The sequence below is a fragment of the Oncorhynchus nerka genome, linkage group LG14 (assembly GCF_034236695.1).
Source record: "Oncorhynchus nerka isolate Pitt River linkage group LG14, Oner_Uvic_2.0, whole genome shotgun sequence".
Classification (NCBI taxonomy): Eukaryota; Metazoa; Chordata; class Actinopteri; order Salmoniformes; family Salmonidae; genus Oncorhynchus; species Oncorhynchus nerka.
The window spans coordinates 30,818,757-30,836,362 of record NC_088409.1 but is presented as its reverse complement, the minus strand read 5'-3'; the positions used below and the strand labels follow the sequence as shown (position 1 = coordinate 30,836,362).

Genomic DNA, 17,606 nt, shown 5'->3' with positions numbered 1-17,606 from the left:
GAGAAAACGATTAGCCAGTCGTCACAGCATCCTTCTCTTCTGACAATGTGTTGTCGTTAAGCTGTCCTGTTTCTGCTCCCATTCAGTTGGTTTTGCTCTTCTGAGAACCAGCTGGTACATTGGCAAGGAAGCGTAATGTTGAGGCCTGAGCACAATGTCTCATTGTATCAATGTGATTGTCGATGAGTAACAATCCACTGCCAGAAGTGTGCAATGCAAGGTAAGTGAAAAGCAAAGGGTATTAGCGAGGAATAATACCTGATGTGCTGCATAGAATTATCAACAACACTACAACAGTCCACAGAAACCTTGATGCAAACTCATCCATTGAGTTGAACAGAGCTCTAGGTTATGCCTCTCATAAAGTCAATGAGAGCACAGTGCTATAGACTAGAGTAATGGTGTGTAACTTAACAGAAGGCCTTGCTGAGTTCGAAAGGAGACAATAGGTCCATTGTGGCTGTTTTTCTTACCCCATTGCAGAGTGAGGAGAAGAAGAAGTGGACTAGAGAAGCACGCTGTTGATGACAAACCCATCTCAAACCTCAGGCTCCAATCGTTTAATCCAGGCCCTGCGGAATCCTGAAACGACAAATCACAGAGATGACAGACAGTGAACTGTTTGTCAATGTATTTAACATTTACTTAACTAGGCAAGTCAGATAAGAACAAATTCTAATTTACAATGACGGCCTACAGTCATGTTGGTTATGTTAGTCAAGGCTTAGTTGACTCAATGTCAAGTTTTGAGTTCCCAAGCACACACAAAGTATTCTCAAAGCGATAGCCACATATTGCGCTAGCTACTGTAGCTGGCTATGTTGGTGAAGACAGACTAACCTGGCTGCTGATCATTGGATGACTCTTGCCTGCACTAGTGAATTAACCCATCAACAGTTTTTTAGATAAATCCATGAGTTACACTATGTCTACGTCCATTACATTCTGTTCTAATCTAACACTCCCTCTCTGCCTGTTTCTTTTGGAAAGGGACCCGATGTGCATTTTAAGTTAGTTTGCAATCAATCAACTTATCTGTCGCGGTGGAACAAATAATAGTGATTTACTTGATTGAAAACTAAACATTTTCTCATCTGAATAAACAAAATGAATTAAAAGCAACAGTTCTTTGAGGCATCTCCCCTCAGTCGATTAGTTGCACTCCAACAGGCTTTGATAAGAATTAGCTCACACTCAATTATTCCTGGCTCTCAGAAACATCAGTGCATTTCAGAGCCCCCAACATGCACTTTGAACACACAAGGGCAATTTGATCCCCCTTCACCACATTAGATGTCTGTTCTGAGCTCTCAAAAACAAATCTGCCTTCTCCCCCCCTCTCCCTTTCTCTCTCACACACTATCACTCTCTTTTTTTCTCTCACTCACTCTTACTCTTTTTGTCTCCCTGTCTGTTTCTCTTTCTCTCTCTCCCTGTCTCTCTCTCTCTGCCTCCCTTTCCCTCTTTCTAATACACCTTTATTAAAGGGTAAATCTGCAGTTGCTACATGTATATACATTTTTGGACTCACTGTATACAGGACCCAATGATTCTTGAAGAATATAACTTCAATATAACTTAACCTCATGAGCTTGGTTCAATTGTCATATCCCCTCAGAATCCCAAAACAAAAGCTCCAATGTTTGTAAACAACGCAAATGTAAACTAACACTGCATAGCCTCAAAACATGGTTAAAATTATACTTTTGATATCATGGATTGTCAGTCCCTGCTCTGTTTATGAATTTGAGAGTGGTTAGATTTCTCCTGCCCAATCCCTTATCAAAACATGGGCAGAGAGACGCTTTGTTTTAACCTGACCTGCTGATTGCCCCTTTAAAACACCATAAGCATTTCAACCCCGACCGATGTTCATGAATTGATTTTCCTCATACTTATTAACCATCCCAGTCTGCCCTTTTCCTCACATCTGAGATCTAAATACCAGAGAGAGTAAAGTGCTGGCTGGTTGGTTTCTATATGTGTAATGAAAGTTCCCCATGCCTTCCCTCCTCCGTTGTGGGAGTGATGCTGTTAATGCAGAACTGCAGAAGTGCACAATTTGGCTGAGAGGGAGAGAGGTAAAACTGGTCTGTAGAGGAAGGCTACATGACTCAACACGTTTCTACCGGACATATTTAATGAAAAGAGCCGCAGCCTACTGACTCTGACCTCCCGTCCCCTCCCCGCACTGCCGCCACCACTGCTAACCCAAACACAGGGCTTAATTCATTGGGAAAATAGGTCCGTGCACAAAATGGAGGATTGGTTCATTCTCTAGTGTGTGTTTTTGTTTCGTTTCATTGTCCTTGACAATGCTTATTTTAGGGTTGGGTCAGGGCTGTGTCTGTTGGATGGACTCTGATGAAGTCATGTAAGAATTCAAATTAATGGAGAAAACAATTGCAGAAAACAATCATCCAGAAAATAAATCATTTGTGCTTTATTGTCACAAACACCAGATAGGTGCAGTGAAATGTGTTGACTTCCAGGGTCAGCTATGGTAGGTTAAGGGCCTTGCTCAAGGGCATCAGCAGATATCAGCAGATATTTTACCTTGTCGGCTCAGGTATTCAAACCAGCAACACTCTAATCACTAGGCTACCTGAGAAAACCATATACACGAGTATGCAGGCATGAACACATGCATGCAAGCACACACACAAACACATATTCAAAATTCACAATATGAGACACAAACAGCTAAAAAAGCAGGCCTTCAGCCCTGGCAGCTAATCGAGTTCTTGTCCCTGCACAGATCTCTGTCATTATCCATAACTAGCTCAACAAGCTTCATAACACGCACGCATGCACACAGTATAATGGAATACATGAACAATTACATTCATTCAGTATCTACAGTGCCTTCAGAAAGTACTCACACTCCATGAATTTTTCCACATTTACTCAAGTGCTATCAAGCTAAATAATGTATTTGTCTAGGAAAACCTTGTACTGTATAATATAATCTGTATTTCACTGACAACAATAGAGTTGTATGAGTCAGGAAGATATTTGAAAACTGGTGCTCACCACCCAGGATAAGCATTGTTGTAACTTGCCTGTATAAGTCAGTAGATATTCTACCTTCACTGCTACTACAGTTTCTGACCTTGTCCCTCACTAGCTTACCACAGATGCAAATGAGAAAGTTTGATTTGAAATTTGATTCGCTCTCGGAGACAAGTCAGCCGTTCTCCACTCCAGGGTATTGGAGAGAGCAGAGGCATCAGGCGTGACCCCGACAGGTAGATTTTTAATGGCTTCTTTCATAACATCATCAAACGATTCAATACACTCAATCCTGGACCAATTTGATGCAAAACCCCATGAAATCACTCAATGTGCAGAAAATGAAGCCTCAACCTCATGCAACCATGCAATTCAGATATAGTCCTACATCTTAATATCAGGCTCACCCACACACCGCAAATCTCACCATTAACCTGTGGGCCCAATTACAGGGCCTCATAGGGGAGGTCTGTTGTGAACCCATTACACCACCAACACTCACCAGCAGAATCAGTTATAGGCCAAAGATGCAGATTAGGTTATCCACATGGCTTAATCGAACTAAAATCATTAATTGTGCATGAAAACATGGTGGCCCTCTGACAGTCTGATTAGTGTTGCCTGGATGAGCCTGCCTGCTTCTCCAGACGCAAATAGACAGAGAAAACTTCAAGCCAAGTCAAGGAGGGGCAGGTGGACGAGCCAGATTGCATCAGCCTCGTCCAGCAATTTACAGTGGCAGCTGGACAGTATGTCTCCGAGAAGCTCTTCTCACCAACCTGAGCAGAGTGTCTGTCTGCTTGGCTTGGTTTCTGTTTCTGCTCTGTAGGGTCGTCAACTTCGACTCAATGTGTCTCTCTCTCTGACTCCCTCACATGTCACTTGCCTCGAGAGAAAGTTGGGAGAAAAAAAGAGAGACAGAAGGAGAGAAGACCTCCTTTCAAACTTCCACTGACTCATCCTTCTGTCTCCTGAGAGCTCACAGAGAGACTGTGGTAGAGAGAGAAAAAGAGAGCGAACGTGAGAGAGAGAAAGAGTAAGAGAGACAGTGCATCTCTCATAAAGAAGCCACTAGTCTTTGAATATGCGTAGGGATTTGCATGAGAGAGAGAGAAAAGCTGTGCTTACCTGTTGAGCAACGTCGAGGCCCCGGAGCCACTCTCTATGTCTCGCCTGATCTCACGATGTCGCTTGGAACAAAAGTGTGCAGTGTGGATAAGAAAGAATGCCAATAGGACTCTCCCACTCTCTGACTCCACATATACTGTATCCTCCTCTTCTTAGACAGGGAAAGACACAGGAGGAAGAGAGAGAGGAGTGTGTATGAGGGTTAGGGGTGTCATCTTAAGGAAAAATAGATGACAAAAAAACAGCTGACAACAAAAAAGTGATGCCACACTATTAGATGGTTTACATTGGCTAGGGATAGTGAGTATATTGGCTAGGGATGGTGAGTATATTGGCTAGGGATGGTGAGTATATTGGCTAGGGATAGTGAGTATATTGGCTAGGGATAGTGAGTATATTGGCTAGGGATGGTGAGTATATTGGCTAGGGATGTGAGTATATTGGCTAGGGATGGTGAGTATATTGGCTAGGGATGGTGAGTATATTGGCTAGGGATGGTGAGTATATTGGCTAGGGATGGTGAGTATATTGGCTAGGGTAGTAAGAATATATTGGCTAGGGATAGTAAGAATATATAGCTAGGGATAGTGAGTATATTGGCTAGGGATAGTGAGTATATTGGCTGGGGATAGTGAGTATATTGGCTAGGGATAGTGAGTATATAGTCTAGGGATAGTGAGTATATTGGCTAGGGATAGTGAGTATATAGGCTAGGGATAGGGAGAATATTGGCGAGGGATAGTGAGTATATTGGCTAGGGATAGGGAGAATATTGGCTAGGGATAGTGAGTATATTGGTTAGGGATAGGGAGAATATTGGCTACGGATAGTGAGTATATTGGCTAGGGATAGGGAGAATATTGGCTAGGGATAGTGAGTATATTGGCTAGGGATAGGGAGTATATTGGCTAGGGATGGTGAGTATATTGGCTAGGGATAGTAAGAATATAGGCTAGGGATAGTAAGAATATAAGCTAGGGATAGTGAGTATATTGGCTAGGGATAGTGAGTATATTGGCTGGGGATAGTGAGTATATTGGCTAGGGATAGTGAGTATATAGTCTAGGGATAGTGAGTATATTGGCTAGGGATAGTGAGTATATAGGCTAGGGATAGGGAGAATATTGGCGAGGGATAGTGAGTATATTGGCTAGGGATAGGGAGAATATTGGCTAGGGATAGTGAGTATATTGGTTAGGGATAGGGAGAATATTGGCTACGGATAGTGAGTATATTGGCTAGGGATAGGGAGAATATTGGCTAGGGATAGTGAGTATATTGGCTAGGGATAGGGAGAATATTGGCTAGGGAGAGTGAGTATATTGGTTAGGGATAGTAAAAATATAGGCTAGGGATAGGGAGTATATTGGCTAGGGATAGTGAGTATATTGGCTAGGGATAGGGACTATATAGGCTAGGGATAGGGATTACATAGGCTAGGGGTAGAGAGTATATTGGCTAGGGATAGGGATTATATAGGCTAGGGGTAGAGAGTATATTGGCTAGGGATAGTGAGTATATTGGCTAGGGATAGTGAGTATATAGGCTAGGGATAGTAAGAATATAGGCTAGGGATAGTGAGTATATTGGTTAGGGATAGTAAGAATATAGGCTAGGGATGGTGATATTGGTTAGGGATATAAGAATTAGGCTAGGGATGGTGAGTATATTGGCTAGGGATGGTGAGTATATTGGCTAGGGATAGTGAGTATATTGGCTAGGGATAGTGAGTATATTGGCTAGGGATGGTGAGTATATTGGCTAGGGATGGTGAGTATATTGGCTAGGGATGGTGAGTATATTGGCTAGGGATGGTGAGTATATTGGCTAGGGATGGTGAGTATATTGGCTAGGGATGGTGAGTATATTGGCTAGGGATGGTGAGTATATTGGCTAGGGATGGTGAGTATATAGGCTAGGGATAGTAAGAATATAGTATATATGGCTAGGGATAGTGAGTATATTGGCTAGGGATAGTGAGTATATTGGCTAGGGATAGTGAGTATATTGGCTAGGGATGGTGATATATTGGCTAGGGATGGTAGTATATTGGCTAGGGATAGTGAGTATATTGGCTAGGGATGGTGAGTATATTGGCTAGGGATGGTGAGTATATTGGCTAGGGATAGTGAGTATATTGGCTAGGGATGGTGAGTATATTGGCTAGGGATGGTGAGTATATTGGCTAGGGATGGTGAGTATATTGGCTAGGGATGGTGAGTATATTGGCTAGGGATGGTGACTATATTGGCTAGGGATAGTGATTACATAGGCTAGGGAAGAATAGGGATAGTAGAATATATTGGCTAGGGATATTGGCTAGGATTGAGTATATTGGCTAGGGATAGTGAGTATATTGGCTAGGGATAGTGAGTATATAGTCTAGGGATAGTGAGTATATTGGCTAGGGATAGTGAGTATAATAGGGATAGGGAGAATATTGGGATAGTGAGTATATTGGCTAGGGATAGGAGAATATTGGCTAGGGATAGTGAGTATATTGGTTAGGGATAGGAGAATATTGGCTAGGATAGTGAGTATATTGGCTAGGGATGGGAGAATATTGGCTAGGGATAGTGAGTATATTGGTTAGGGATAGTAAGAATATTGGCTAGGGATAGTGAGTATATTGGCTAGGGATGGTGAGTATATTGGCTAGGGATGGTGAGTATATTGGCTAGGGATGGTGAGTATATTGGCTAGGGATGGTGAGTATATTGGCTAGGGATGGTGAGTATATTGGCTAGGGATGGTGAGTATATTGGCTAGGGATAGTAAGAATATAGGCTAGGGATAGTAAGAATATAAGCTAGGGATAGTGAGTATATTGGCTAGGGATAGTGAGTATATTGGCTGGGGATAGTGAGTATATTGGCTAGGGATAGGGAGAATATTGGCTAGGGATAGTGAGTATATTGGTTAGGGATAGGAGAATATTGGCTACGGATAGTGAGTATATTGGCTAGGGATAGGAGAATATTGGCTAGGGATAGTGAGTATATTGGTTAGGGATAGTAAGAATATTGGCTAGGGATGGTGAGTATATTGGCTAGGGATGGGATATTGGCTAGGGATGGTGAGTATATTGGCTAGGGATGGTGAGTATATTGGCTAGGGATGGTGAGTATATTGGCTAGGGATGGTGAGTATATTGGCTAGGGATGGTGAGTATATTGGCTAGGGATAGTAAGAATATAGGCTAGGGATAGTAAGAATATAAGCTAGGGATAGTGAGTATATTGGCTAGGGATAGTGAGTATATTGGCTGGGGATAGTGAGTATATTGGCTAGGGATAGTGAGTATATAGTCTAGGGATAGTGAGTATATTGGCTAGGGATAGTGAGTATATAGGCTAGGGATAGGGAGAATATTGGCGAGGGATAGTGAGTATATTGGCTAGGGATAGGGAGAATATTGGCTAGGGATAGTGAGTATATTGGTTAGGGATAGGGAGAATATTGGCTACGGATAGTGAGTATATTGGCTAGGGATAGGGAGAATATTGGCTAGGGATAGTGAGTATATTGGCTAGGGATAGGGAGAATATTGGCTAGGGAGTGAGTATATTGGTTAGGGATAGTAAAAATATAGGCTAGGGATAGGGAGTATATTGGCTATGGATAGTGAGTATATTGGCTAGGGATAGGGACTATATAGGCTAGGGATAGGGATTACATAGGCTAGGGGTAGAGAGTATATTGGCTAGGGATAGGGATTATATAGGCTAGGGGTAGAGAGTATATTGGCTAGGGATAGTGAGTATATTGGCTAGGGATAGTGAGTATATAGGCTAGGGATAGTAAGAATATAGGCTAGGGATAGTGAGTATATTGGTTAGGGATAGTAAGAATATAGGCTAGGGATGGTGAGTATATTGGCTAGGGATGGTGAGTATATTGGCTAGGGATAGTGAGTATATTGGCTAGGGATAGTGAGTATATTGGCTAGGGATGGTGAGTATATTGGCTAGGGATGGTGAGTATATTGGCTAGGGATGGTGAGTATATTGGCTAGGGATGGTGAGTATATTGGCTAGGGATGGTGAGTATATTGGCTAGGGATGGTGAGTATATTGGCTAGGGATGGTGAGTATATTGGCTAGGGATAGTAAGAATATAGGCTAGGGATAGTAAGAATATAAGCTAGGGATAGTGAGTATATTGGCTAGGGATAGTGAGTATATTGGCTGGGGATAGTGAGTATATTGGCTAGGGATAGTGAGTATATAGTCTAGGGATAGTGAGTATATTGGCTAGGGATAGTGAGTATATAGGCTAGGGATAGGGAGAATATTGGCGAGGGATAGTGAGTATATTGGCTAGGGATAGGGAGAATATTGGCTAGGGATAGTGAGTATATTGGTTAGGGATAGGGAGAATATTGGCTACGGATAGTGAGTATATTGGCTAGGGATAGGGAGAATATTGGCTAGGGATAGTGAGTATATTGGCTAGGGATAGGGAGTATATTGGCTAGGGATGGTGAGTATATTGGCTAGGGATAGTAAGAATATAGGCTAGGGATAGTAAGAATATAAGCTAGGGATAGTGAGTATATTGGCTAGGGATAGTGAGTATATTGGCTGGGGATAGTGAGTATATTGGCTAGGGATAGTGAGTATATAGTCTAGGGATAGTGAGTATATTGGCTAGGGATAGTGAGTATATAGGCTAGGGATAGGGAGAATATTGGCGAGGGATAGTGAGTATATTGGCTAGGGATAGGGAGAATATTGGCTAGGGATAGTGAGTATATTGGTTAGGGATAGGGAGAATATTGGCTACGGATAGTGAGTATATTGGCTAGGGATAGGGAGAATATTGGCTAGGGATAGTGAGTATATTGGCTAGGGATAGGGAGAATATTGGCTAGGGAGAGTGAGTATATTGGTTAGGGATAGTAAAAATATAGGCTAGGGATAGGGAGTATATTGGCTAGGGATAGTGAGTATATTGGCTAGGGATAGGGACTATATAGGCTAGGGATAGGGATTACATAGGCTAGGGGTAGAGAGTATATTGGCTAGGGATAGTGAGTATATTGGCTAGGGATAGTGAGTATATAGGCTAGGGATAGTAAGAATATAGGCTAGGGATAGTGAGTATATTGGTTAGGGATAGTAAGAATATAGGCTAGGGATAGTGAGTATATTGGTTAGGGATAGTAAGAATATAGGCTAGGGATGGTGAGTATATTGGCTAGGGATGGTGAGTATATTGGCTAGGGATAGTGAGTATATTGGCTAGGGATAGTGAGTATTTTGGCTAGGGATGGTGAGTATATTGGCTAGGGATGGTGAGTATATTGGCTAGGGATGGTGAGTATATTGGCTAGGGATGGTGAGTATATTGGCTAGGGATGGTGAGTATATTGGCTAGGGATGGTGAGTATATTGGCTAGGGATGGTGAGTATATTGGCTAGGGATGGTGAGTATATAGGCTAGGGATAGTAAGAATATAAGCTAGGGATAGTGAGTATATTGGCTAGGGATAGTGAGTATATTGGCTGGGGATAGTGAGTATATTGGCTAGGGATAGTGAGTATATTGGCTAGGGATGGTGAGTATATTGGCTAGGGATAGTGAGTATATTGGCTAGGGATGGTGAGTATATTGGCTAGGGATGGTGAGTATATTGGCTAGGGATAGTGAGTATATTGGCTAGGGATAGTGAGTATATTGGCTAGGGATGGTGAGTATATTGGCTAGGGATGGTGAGTATATTGGCTAGGGATGGTGAGTATATTGGCTAGGGATGGTGAGTATATTGGCTAGGGATGGTGAGTATATTGGCTAGGGATGGTGAGTATATTGGCTAGGGATAGTAAGAATATAGGCTAGGGATAGTAAGAATATAAGCTAGGGATAGTGAGTATATTGGCTAGGGATAGTGAGTATATTGGCTGGGGATAGTGAGTATATTGGCTAGGGATAGTGAGTATATAGTCTAGGGATAGTGAGTATATTGGCTAGGGATAGTGAGTATATAGGCTAGGGATAGGGAGAATATTGGCGAGGGATAGTGAGTATATTGGCTAGGGATAGGGAGAATATTGGCTAGGGATAGTGAGTATATTGGTTAGGGATAGGGAGAATATTGGCTACGGATAGTGAGTATATTGGCTAGGGATAGGGAGAATATTGGCTAGGGATAGTGAGTATATTGGTTAGGGATAGTAAGAATATAGGCTAGGGATAGTGAGTATATTGGCTAGGGATGGTGAGTATATTGGCTAGGGATGGTGAGTATATTGGCTAGGGATAGTGAGTATATTGGCTAGGGATAGTGAGTATATTGGCTAGGGTTGGTGAGTATATTGGCTAGGGATGGTGAGTATATTGGCTAGGGATGGTGAGTATATTGGCTAGGGATGGTGAGTATATTGGCTAGGGATGGTGAGTATATTGGCTAGGGATGGTGAGTATATTGGCTAGGGATAGTAAGAATATAGGCTAGGGATAGTAAGAATATAAGCTAGGGATAGTGAGTATATTGGCTAGGGATAGTGAGTATATTGGCTGGGGATAGTGAGTATATTGGCTAGGGATAGTGAGTATATAGTCTAGGGATAGTGAGTATATTGGCTAGGGATAGTGAGTATATAGGCTAGGGATAGGAGAATATTGGCGAGGATAGTGAGTATATTGGCTAGGGATAGGGAGAATATTGGCTAGGGATAGTGAGTATATTGGTTAGGGATAGGGAGAATATTGGCTACGGATAGTGAGTATATTGGCTAGGGATAGGAGAATATTGGCTAGGGATAGTGAGTATATTGGCTAGGGATAGGAGAATATTGGCTAGGGAGAGTGAGTATATTGGTTAGGGATAGTAAAAATATAGGCTAGGGATAGGAGTATATTGGCTAGGGATAGTGAGTATATTGGCTAGGGATAGGTACTATATAGGCTAGGGATAGGGATTACATAGGCTAGGGGTAGAGAGTATATTGGCTAGGGATAGGGATTATATAGGCTAGGGGTAGAGAGTATATTGGCTAGGGATAGTGAGTATATTGGCTAGGGATAGTGAGTATATAGGCTAGGGATAGTAAGAATATAGGCTAGGGATAGTGAGTATATTGGTTAGGGATAGTAAGAATATAGGCTAGGGATAGTGAGTATATTGGTTAGGGATAGTAAGAATATAGGCTAGGGATGGTGAGTATATTGGCTAGGGATGGTGAGTATATTGGCTAGGGATAGTGAGTATATTGGCTAGGGATAGTGAGTATATTGGCTAGGGATGGTGAGTATATTGGCTAGGGATGGTGAGTATATTGGCTAGGGATGGTGAGTATATTGGCTAGGGATGGTGAGTATATTGGCTAGGGATGGTGAGTATATTGGCTAGGGATGGTGAGTATATTGGCTAGGGATGGTGAGTATATTGGCTAGGGATGGTGAGTATATAGGCTAGGGATAGTAAGAATATAAGCTAGGGATAGTGAGTATATTGGCTAGGGATAGTGAGTATATTGGCTGGGGATAGTGAGTATATTGGCTAGGGATAGTGAGTATATAGTCTAGGGATAGTGAGTATATTGGCTAGGGATAGGGAGAATATTGGCTAGGGATAGTGAGTATATTGGCAAGGGATAGGGATTATATAGGCTAGGGATAGGGATTATATAGGCTAGGGGTAGAGAGTATATTGGCTAGGGATAGTGAGTATATTGGCTAGGGATAGTGAGTATATAGGCTAGGGATAGTAAGAATATAGGCTAGGGATAGTGAGTATATAGGCTAGGGATAGTGAGTATATAGGCTAGGGATAGTAAGACTATAGGCTAGGGATAGTAAGAATATAAGATAGGGATAGTGAGTATATAGGCTAGGGATAGTAAGAATATAGGCTAGGGATGGTGAGTATATTGGCTAGGGATGGTGAGTATATTGGCTAGGGATAGTGAGTATATTGGCTAGGGATAGTGAGTATTTTGGCTAGGGATGGTGAGTATATTGGCTAGGGATGGTGAGTATATTGGCTAGGGATGGTGAGTATATTGGCTAGGGATGGTGAGTATATTGGCTAGGGATGGTGAGTATATTGGCTAGGGATGGTGAGTATATAGGCTAGGGATAGTAAGAATATAAGCTAGGGATAGTGAGTATATTGGCTAGGGATAGTGAGTATATTGGCTGGGGATAGTGAGTATATTGGCTAGGGATGGTGAGTATATTGGCTAGGGATGGTGAGTATATTGGCTAGGGATGGTGAGTATATTGGCTAGGGATGGTGAGTATATAGGCTAGGGATAGTAAGAATATAAGCTAGGGATAGTGAGTATATTGGCTAGGGATAGTGAGTATATTGGCTGGGGATAGTGAGTATATTGGCTAGGGATAGTGAGTATATTGGCTAGGGATGGTGAGTATATTGGCTAGGGATAGTGAGTATATTGGCTAGGGATGGTGAGTATATTGGCTAGGGATGGTGAGTGTATTGGCTAGGGATAGTGAGTATATTGGCTAGGGATAGTGAGTATATTGGCTAGGGATGGTGAGTATATTGGCTAGGGATGGTGAGTATATTGGCTAGGGATGGTGAGTATATTGGCTAGGGATGGTGAGTATATTGGCTAGGGATGGTGAGTATATTGGCTAGGGATGGTGAGTATATTGGCTAGGGATAGTAAGAATATAGGCTAGGGATAGTAAGAATATAAGCTAGGGATAGTGAGTATATTGGCTAGGGATAGTGAGTATATTGGCTGGGGATAGTGAGTATATTGGCTAGGGATAGTGAGTATATAGTCTAGGGATAGTGAGTATATTGGCTAGGGATAGTGAGTATATAGGCTAGGGATAGGGAGAATATTGGCGAGGATAGTGAGTATATTGGCTAGGGATAGGAGAATATTGGCTAGGGATAGTGAGTATATTGGTTAGGGATAGGGAGAATATTGGCTACGGATAGTGAGTATATTGGCTAGGGATAGGGAGAATATTGGCTAGGGATAGTGAGTATATTGGTTAGGGATAGTAAGAATATAGGCTAGGGATAGTGAGTATATTGGCTAGGGATGGTGAGTATATTGGCTAGGGATGGTGAGTATATTGGCTAGGGATAGTGAGTATATTGGCTAGGGATAGTGAGTATATTGGCTAGGGATGGTGAGTATATTGGCTAGGGATGGTGAGTATATTGGCTAGGGATGGTGAGTATATTGGCTAGGGATGGTGAGTATATTGGCTAGGGATGGTGAGTATATTGGCTAGGGATGGTGAGTATATTGGCTAGGGATAGTAAGAATATAGGCTAGGGATAGTAAGAATATAAGCTAGGGATAGTGAGTATATTGGCTAGGGATAGTGAGTATATTGGCTGGGGATAGTGAGTATATTGGCTAGGGATAGTGAGTATATAGTCTAGGGATAGTGAGTATATTGGCTAGGGATAGTGAGTATATAGGCTAGGGATAGGGAGAATATTGGCGAGGATAGTGAGTATATTGGCTAGGGATAGGGAGAATATTGGCTAGGGATAGTGAGTATATTGGTTAGGGATAGGGAGAATATTGGCTACGGATAGTGAGTATATTGGCTAGGGATAGGGAGAATATTGGCTAAGGATAGTGAGTATATTGGCTAGGGATAGGGAGAATATTGGCTAGGGAGAGTGAGTATATTGGTTAGGGATAGTAAAAATATAGGCTAGGGATAGGGAGTATATTGGCTAGGGATAGTGAGTATATTGGCTAGGGATAGGTACTATATAGGCTAGGGATAGGGATTACATAGGCTAGGGGTAGAGAGTATATTGGCTAGGGATAGGGATTATATAGGCTAGGGGTAGAGAGTATATTGGCTAGGGATAGTGAGTATATTGGCTAGGGATAGTGAGTATATAGGCTAGGGATAGTAAGAATATAGGCTAGGGATAGTGAGTATATTGGTTAGGGATAGTAAGAATATAGGCTAGGGATAGTGAGTATATTGGTTAGGGATAGTAAGAATATAGGCTAGGGATGGTGAGTATATTGGCTAGGGATGGTGAGTATATTGGCTAGGGATAGTGAGTATATTGGCTAGGGATAGTGAGTATATTGGCTAGGGATGGTGAGTATATTGGCTAGGGATGGTGAGTATATTGGCTAGGGATGGTGAGTATATTGGCTAGGGATGGTGAGTATATTGGCTAGGGATGGTGAGTATATTGGCTAGGGATGGTGAGTATATTGGCTAGGGATGGTGAGTATATAGGCTAGGGATAGTAAGAATATAAGCTAGGGATAGTGAGTATATTGGCTAGGGATAGTGAGTATATTGGCTGGGGATAGTGAGTATATTGGCTAGGGATAGTGAGTATATAGTCTAGGGATAGTGAGTATATTGGCTAGGGATAGGGAGAATATTGGCTAGGGATAGTGAGTATATTGGCTAGGGATAGGGATTATATAGGCTAGGGATAGGGATTATATAGGCTAGGGGTAGAGAGTATATTGGCTAGGGATAGTGAGTATATTGGCTAGGGATAGTGAGTATATAGGCTAGGGATAGTAAGAATATAGGCTAGGGATAGTGAGTATATAGGCTAGGGATAGTGAGTATATAGGCTAGGGATAGTAAGACTATAGGCTAGGGATAGTAAGAATATAAGATAGGGATAGTGAGTATATTGGCTAGGGATAGTGAGTATATTGGCTGGGGATAGTGAGTATATTGGCTAGGGATAGTGAGTATATAGTCTAGGGATAGTGAGTATATTGGCTAGGGATAGGGAGAATATTGGCTAGGGATAGTGAGTATATTGGCTAGGGATAGGGAGAATATTGGCTAGGGATAGTGAGTATATAGGCTAGGGATAGTAAGAATATAGGCTAGGGATAGTGAGTATATAGGCTAGGGATAGTGAGTATATAGGCTAGGGATAGTAAGAATATAGGCTAGGGATAGTAAGAATATAAGATAGGGATAGTGAGTATATTGGCTAGGGATAGTGAGTATATTGGCTGGGGATAGTGAGTATATTGGCTAGGGATAGTGAGTGTATAGTCTAGGGATAGTGAGTATATTGGCTAGGGATAGGGAGAATATTGGCTAGGGATAGTGAGTATATTGGCTAGGGATAGGGAGAATATTGGCTAGGGATAGTGAGTATATTGGTTAGGGATAGTAAAAATATAGGCTAGGGATAGGGAGTATATTGGCTAGGGATAGGGATTATATAGGCTAGGGATAGGGATTACATAGGCTAGGGGTAGAGAGTATATTGGCTAGGGATAGGGATTATATAGGCTAGGGGTAGAGAGTATATTGGCTAGGGATAGTGAGTATATTGGCTAGGGATAGTGAGTATATTGGCTAGGGATAGTAAGAATATAGGCTAGGGATAGGGAGTATATTGGCTAGGGATAGTGAGTATATTGGCTAGGGATAGGGAGTATATAGGCAAGGGATAGTGAGTATATAGGCCAGGGATAGGGCGTATATTGGCAAGTGATAGGGAGTATATAGGCTAGGGAAAGGGAGTATACTGGCTAGGGATAGTGAGTATATTGGCTAGGGATAGGAAGTATATTGGCTAGGGATAGTGAATATATTGGCTAGGGATAGGGATTATATAGGCTAGGGATAGGGACTATATAGGCTAGGGGTAGAGAGTATATTGGCTAGGGATAGTGAGCATATTGGCTAGGGATAGGAAGTATATTGGCTAGGGATAGGGAATATATTGGCTAGGGATAGGGATTATATAGGCTAGGGATAGGGATTATATAGGCTAGGGGTAGAGAGTATATTGGCTAGGAATATTGAGTATATTGGCTAGGGATGGGGAGTATATTGGCTAGGGATAGGGAGTATATTGGCTAGGGGTGAGAGTATATTGGCTAGGGATAGTGAGTATATTGGCTAGGGATAGTGAGTATATTGGCTAGGGATAGTGAGTATATTGGCTAGGGATAGGGAGTATATTGGCTAGGTATAGTGAGCATATTGGCTAGGTATAGTGAGCATATTGGCTAGGTATAGTGAGCATATTGGCTAGGGATAGGGAGTATATTGGCTAGGGGTGAGAGTATATTGGCTAGGGAGAGGGAGAATATTGGCTAGGGATAGTAAGAATATAAGCTAGGGATAGTGAGTATATTGGCTAGGGATAGTGAGTATATTGGCTAGGGATAGTGAGTATATTGGCTAGGGGTGAGAGTATATTGGCTAGGTATAGTGAGTATATTGGCTAGGTATAGTGAGTATATTGGCTAGGGGTGAGAGTATATTGGCTAGGTATAGTGAGTATATTGGCTAGGTATAGTGAGCATATTGGCTAGGGATAGTGAGCATATTGGCTAGGGATAGGGAGTATATTGGCTAGGGGTGAGAGTATATTGGCTAGGTATAGTGAGTATATTGGCTAGGTATAGTGAGTATATTGGCTAGGGATAGGGAGTATATTGGCTAGGTATAGTGAGCATATTGGCTAGTTATAGTGAGCATATTGGCTAGGTATAGTGAGCATATTGGCTAGGGATAGGGAGTATATTGGCTAGGGGTGAGAGTATATTGGCTAGGGAGAGGGAGTATATTGGCTAGGGATAGTAAGAATATAGGTGAGGGATAATGAGTATATAGGCCAGGGATAGGGAGTATACTGGCTAGGGATAGGGAATATATAGGCTAGGGACATTGAGGATATAGGCCAGGGATAGGGAGTATATTGGCTAGGGATAGGGAGTATACTGGCTAGGGATAGTGAGTATATTGGCTAGGGATAGTAAGAATATAGGCTAGGGATAGGGAGTATATTGGATAGGGATAGTGAGTATATTGGCTAGGGATAGTAAGAATATAGGCAAGGAATAGTGAGTATATAGGCCAGGGATAGGGCATATATTGGCAAGGGATAGGGAGTATATTGGCTAGGGATAGGGAGTATACTGGCTAGGGATAGTGAGTAGATTGGTTAGGGATAGTAAGAATATAGGCTAGGGATAGGGAGTATATTGGCTAGGGATAGGGAGTATATTGGCTATGGATAGTGAGTATATTGGCTAGGGATAGGAAGTATATTGGCTAGGGATAGGGATTATATAGGCTAGGGATAGGGAATATATTTGCTAGGGATAGGGATTATATAGGCTAGGGATAGGGATTATATAGGCTAGGGATAGGGATTATATAGGCTAGGGATAGGGATTATATAGGCTAGGGGTAGAGAGTATATTGGCTAGGGATATTGAGTATATTGGCTAGGGATAGGGAGTATATTGGCTAGGTATAGTGAGCATATTGGCTAGGAATAGTGAACATATTGGCTAGGGATAGGGAGTATATTGGCTAGGGGTGAGAGTATATTGGCTAGGGATAGTGAGTATATTGGCTAGGGATAGTGAGTATATTGGCTAGGGATAGGGAGTATATTGGCTAGGTATAGTGAGCATATTGGCTAGTTATAGTGAGCATTTTGGCTAGTTATAGTGAGCATATTGGCTAGGGATAGGGAGTATATTGGCTAGGGGTGA

The 17,606-nt window shown here is 42.1% G+C and overlaps 1 protein-coding gene across 2 annotated transcripts in view; it reads right to left on the bottom strand.

Moving 5' to 3' along the window:
• The window catches only part of nphs1 (NPHS1 adhesion molecule, nephrin), a 55,299-nt gene extending 51,039 nt beyond the window's left edge, over positions 1-4,260 (bottom strand). For both annotated transcript variants that reach the window (XR_010465757.1, XM_029679317.2), the window contains exons 1-2: positions 4,141-4,260; positions 474-582 (exon numbers count right to left, since the gene is read on the bottom strand). Coding sequence is in view for 1 of the 2 variants with exons in the window: in XM_029679317.2 (XP_029535177.2) it covers positions 474-537 (64 nt within the window). In the remaining variant the exon portion in view is untranslated. The remainder of the gene's footprint in view (positions 1-473; positions 583-4,140) is intronic.
• Positions 4,261-17,606: the final 13,346 nt, after the last annotated feature.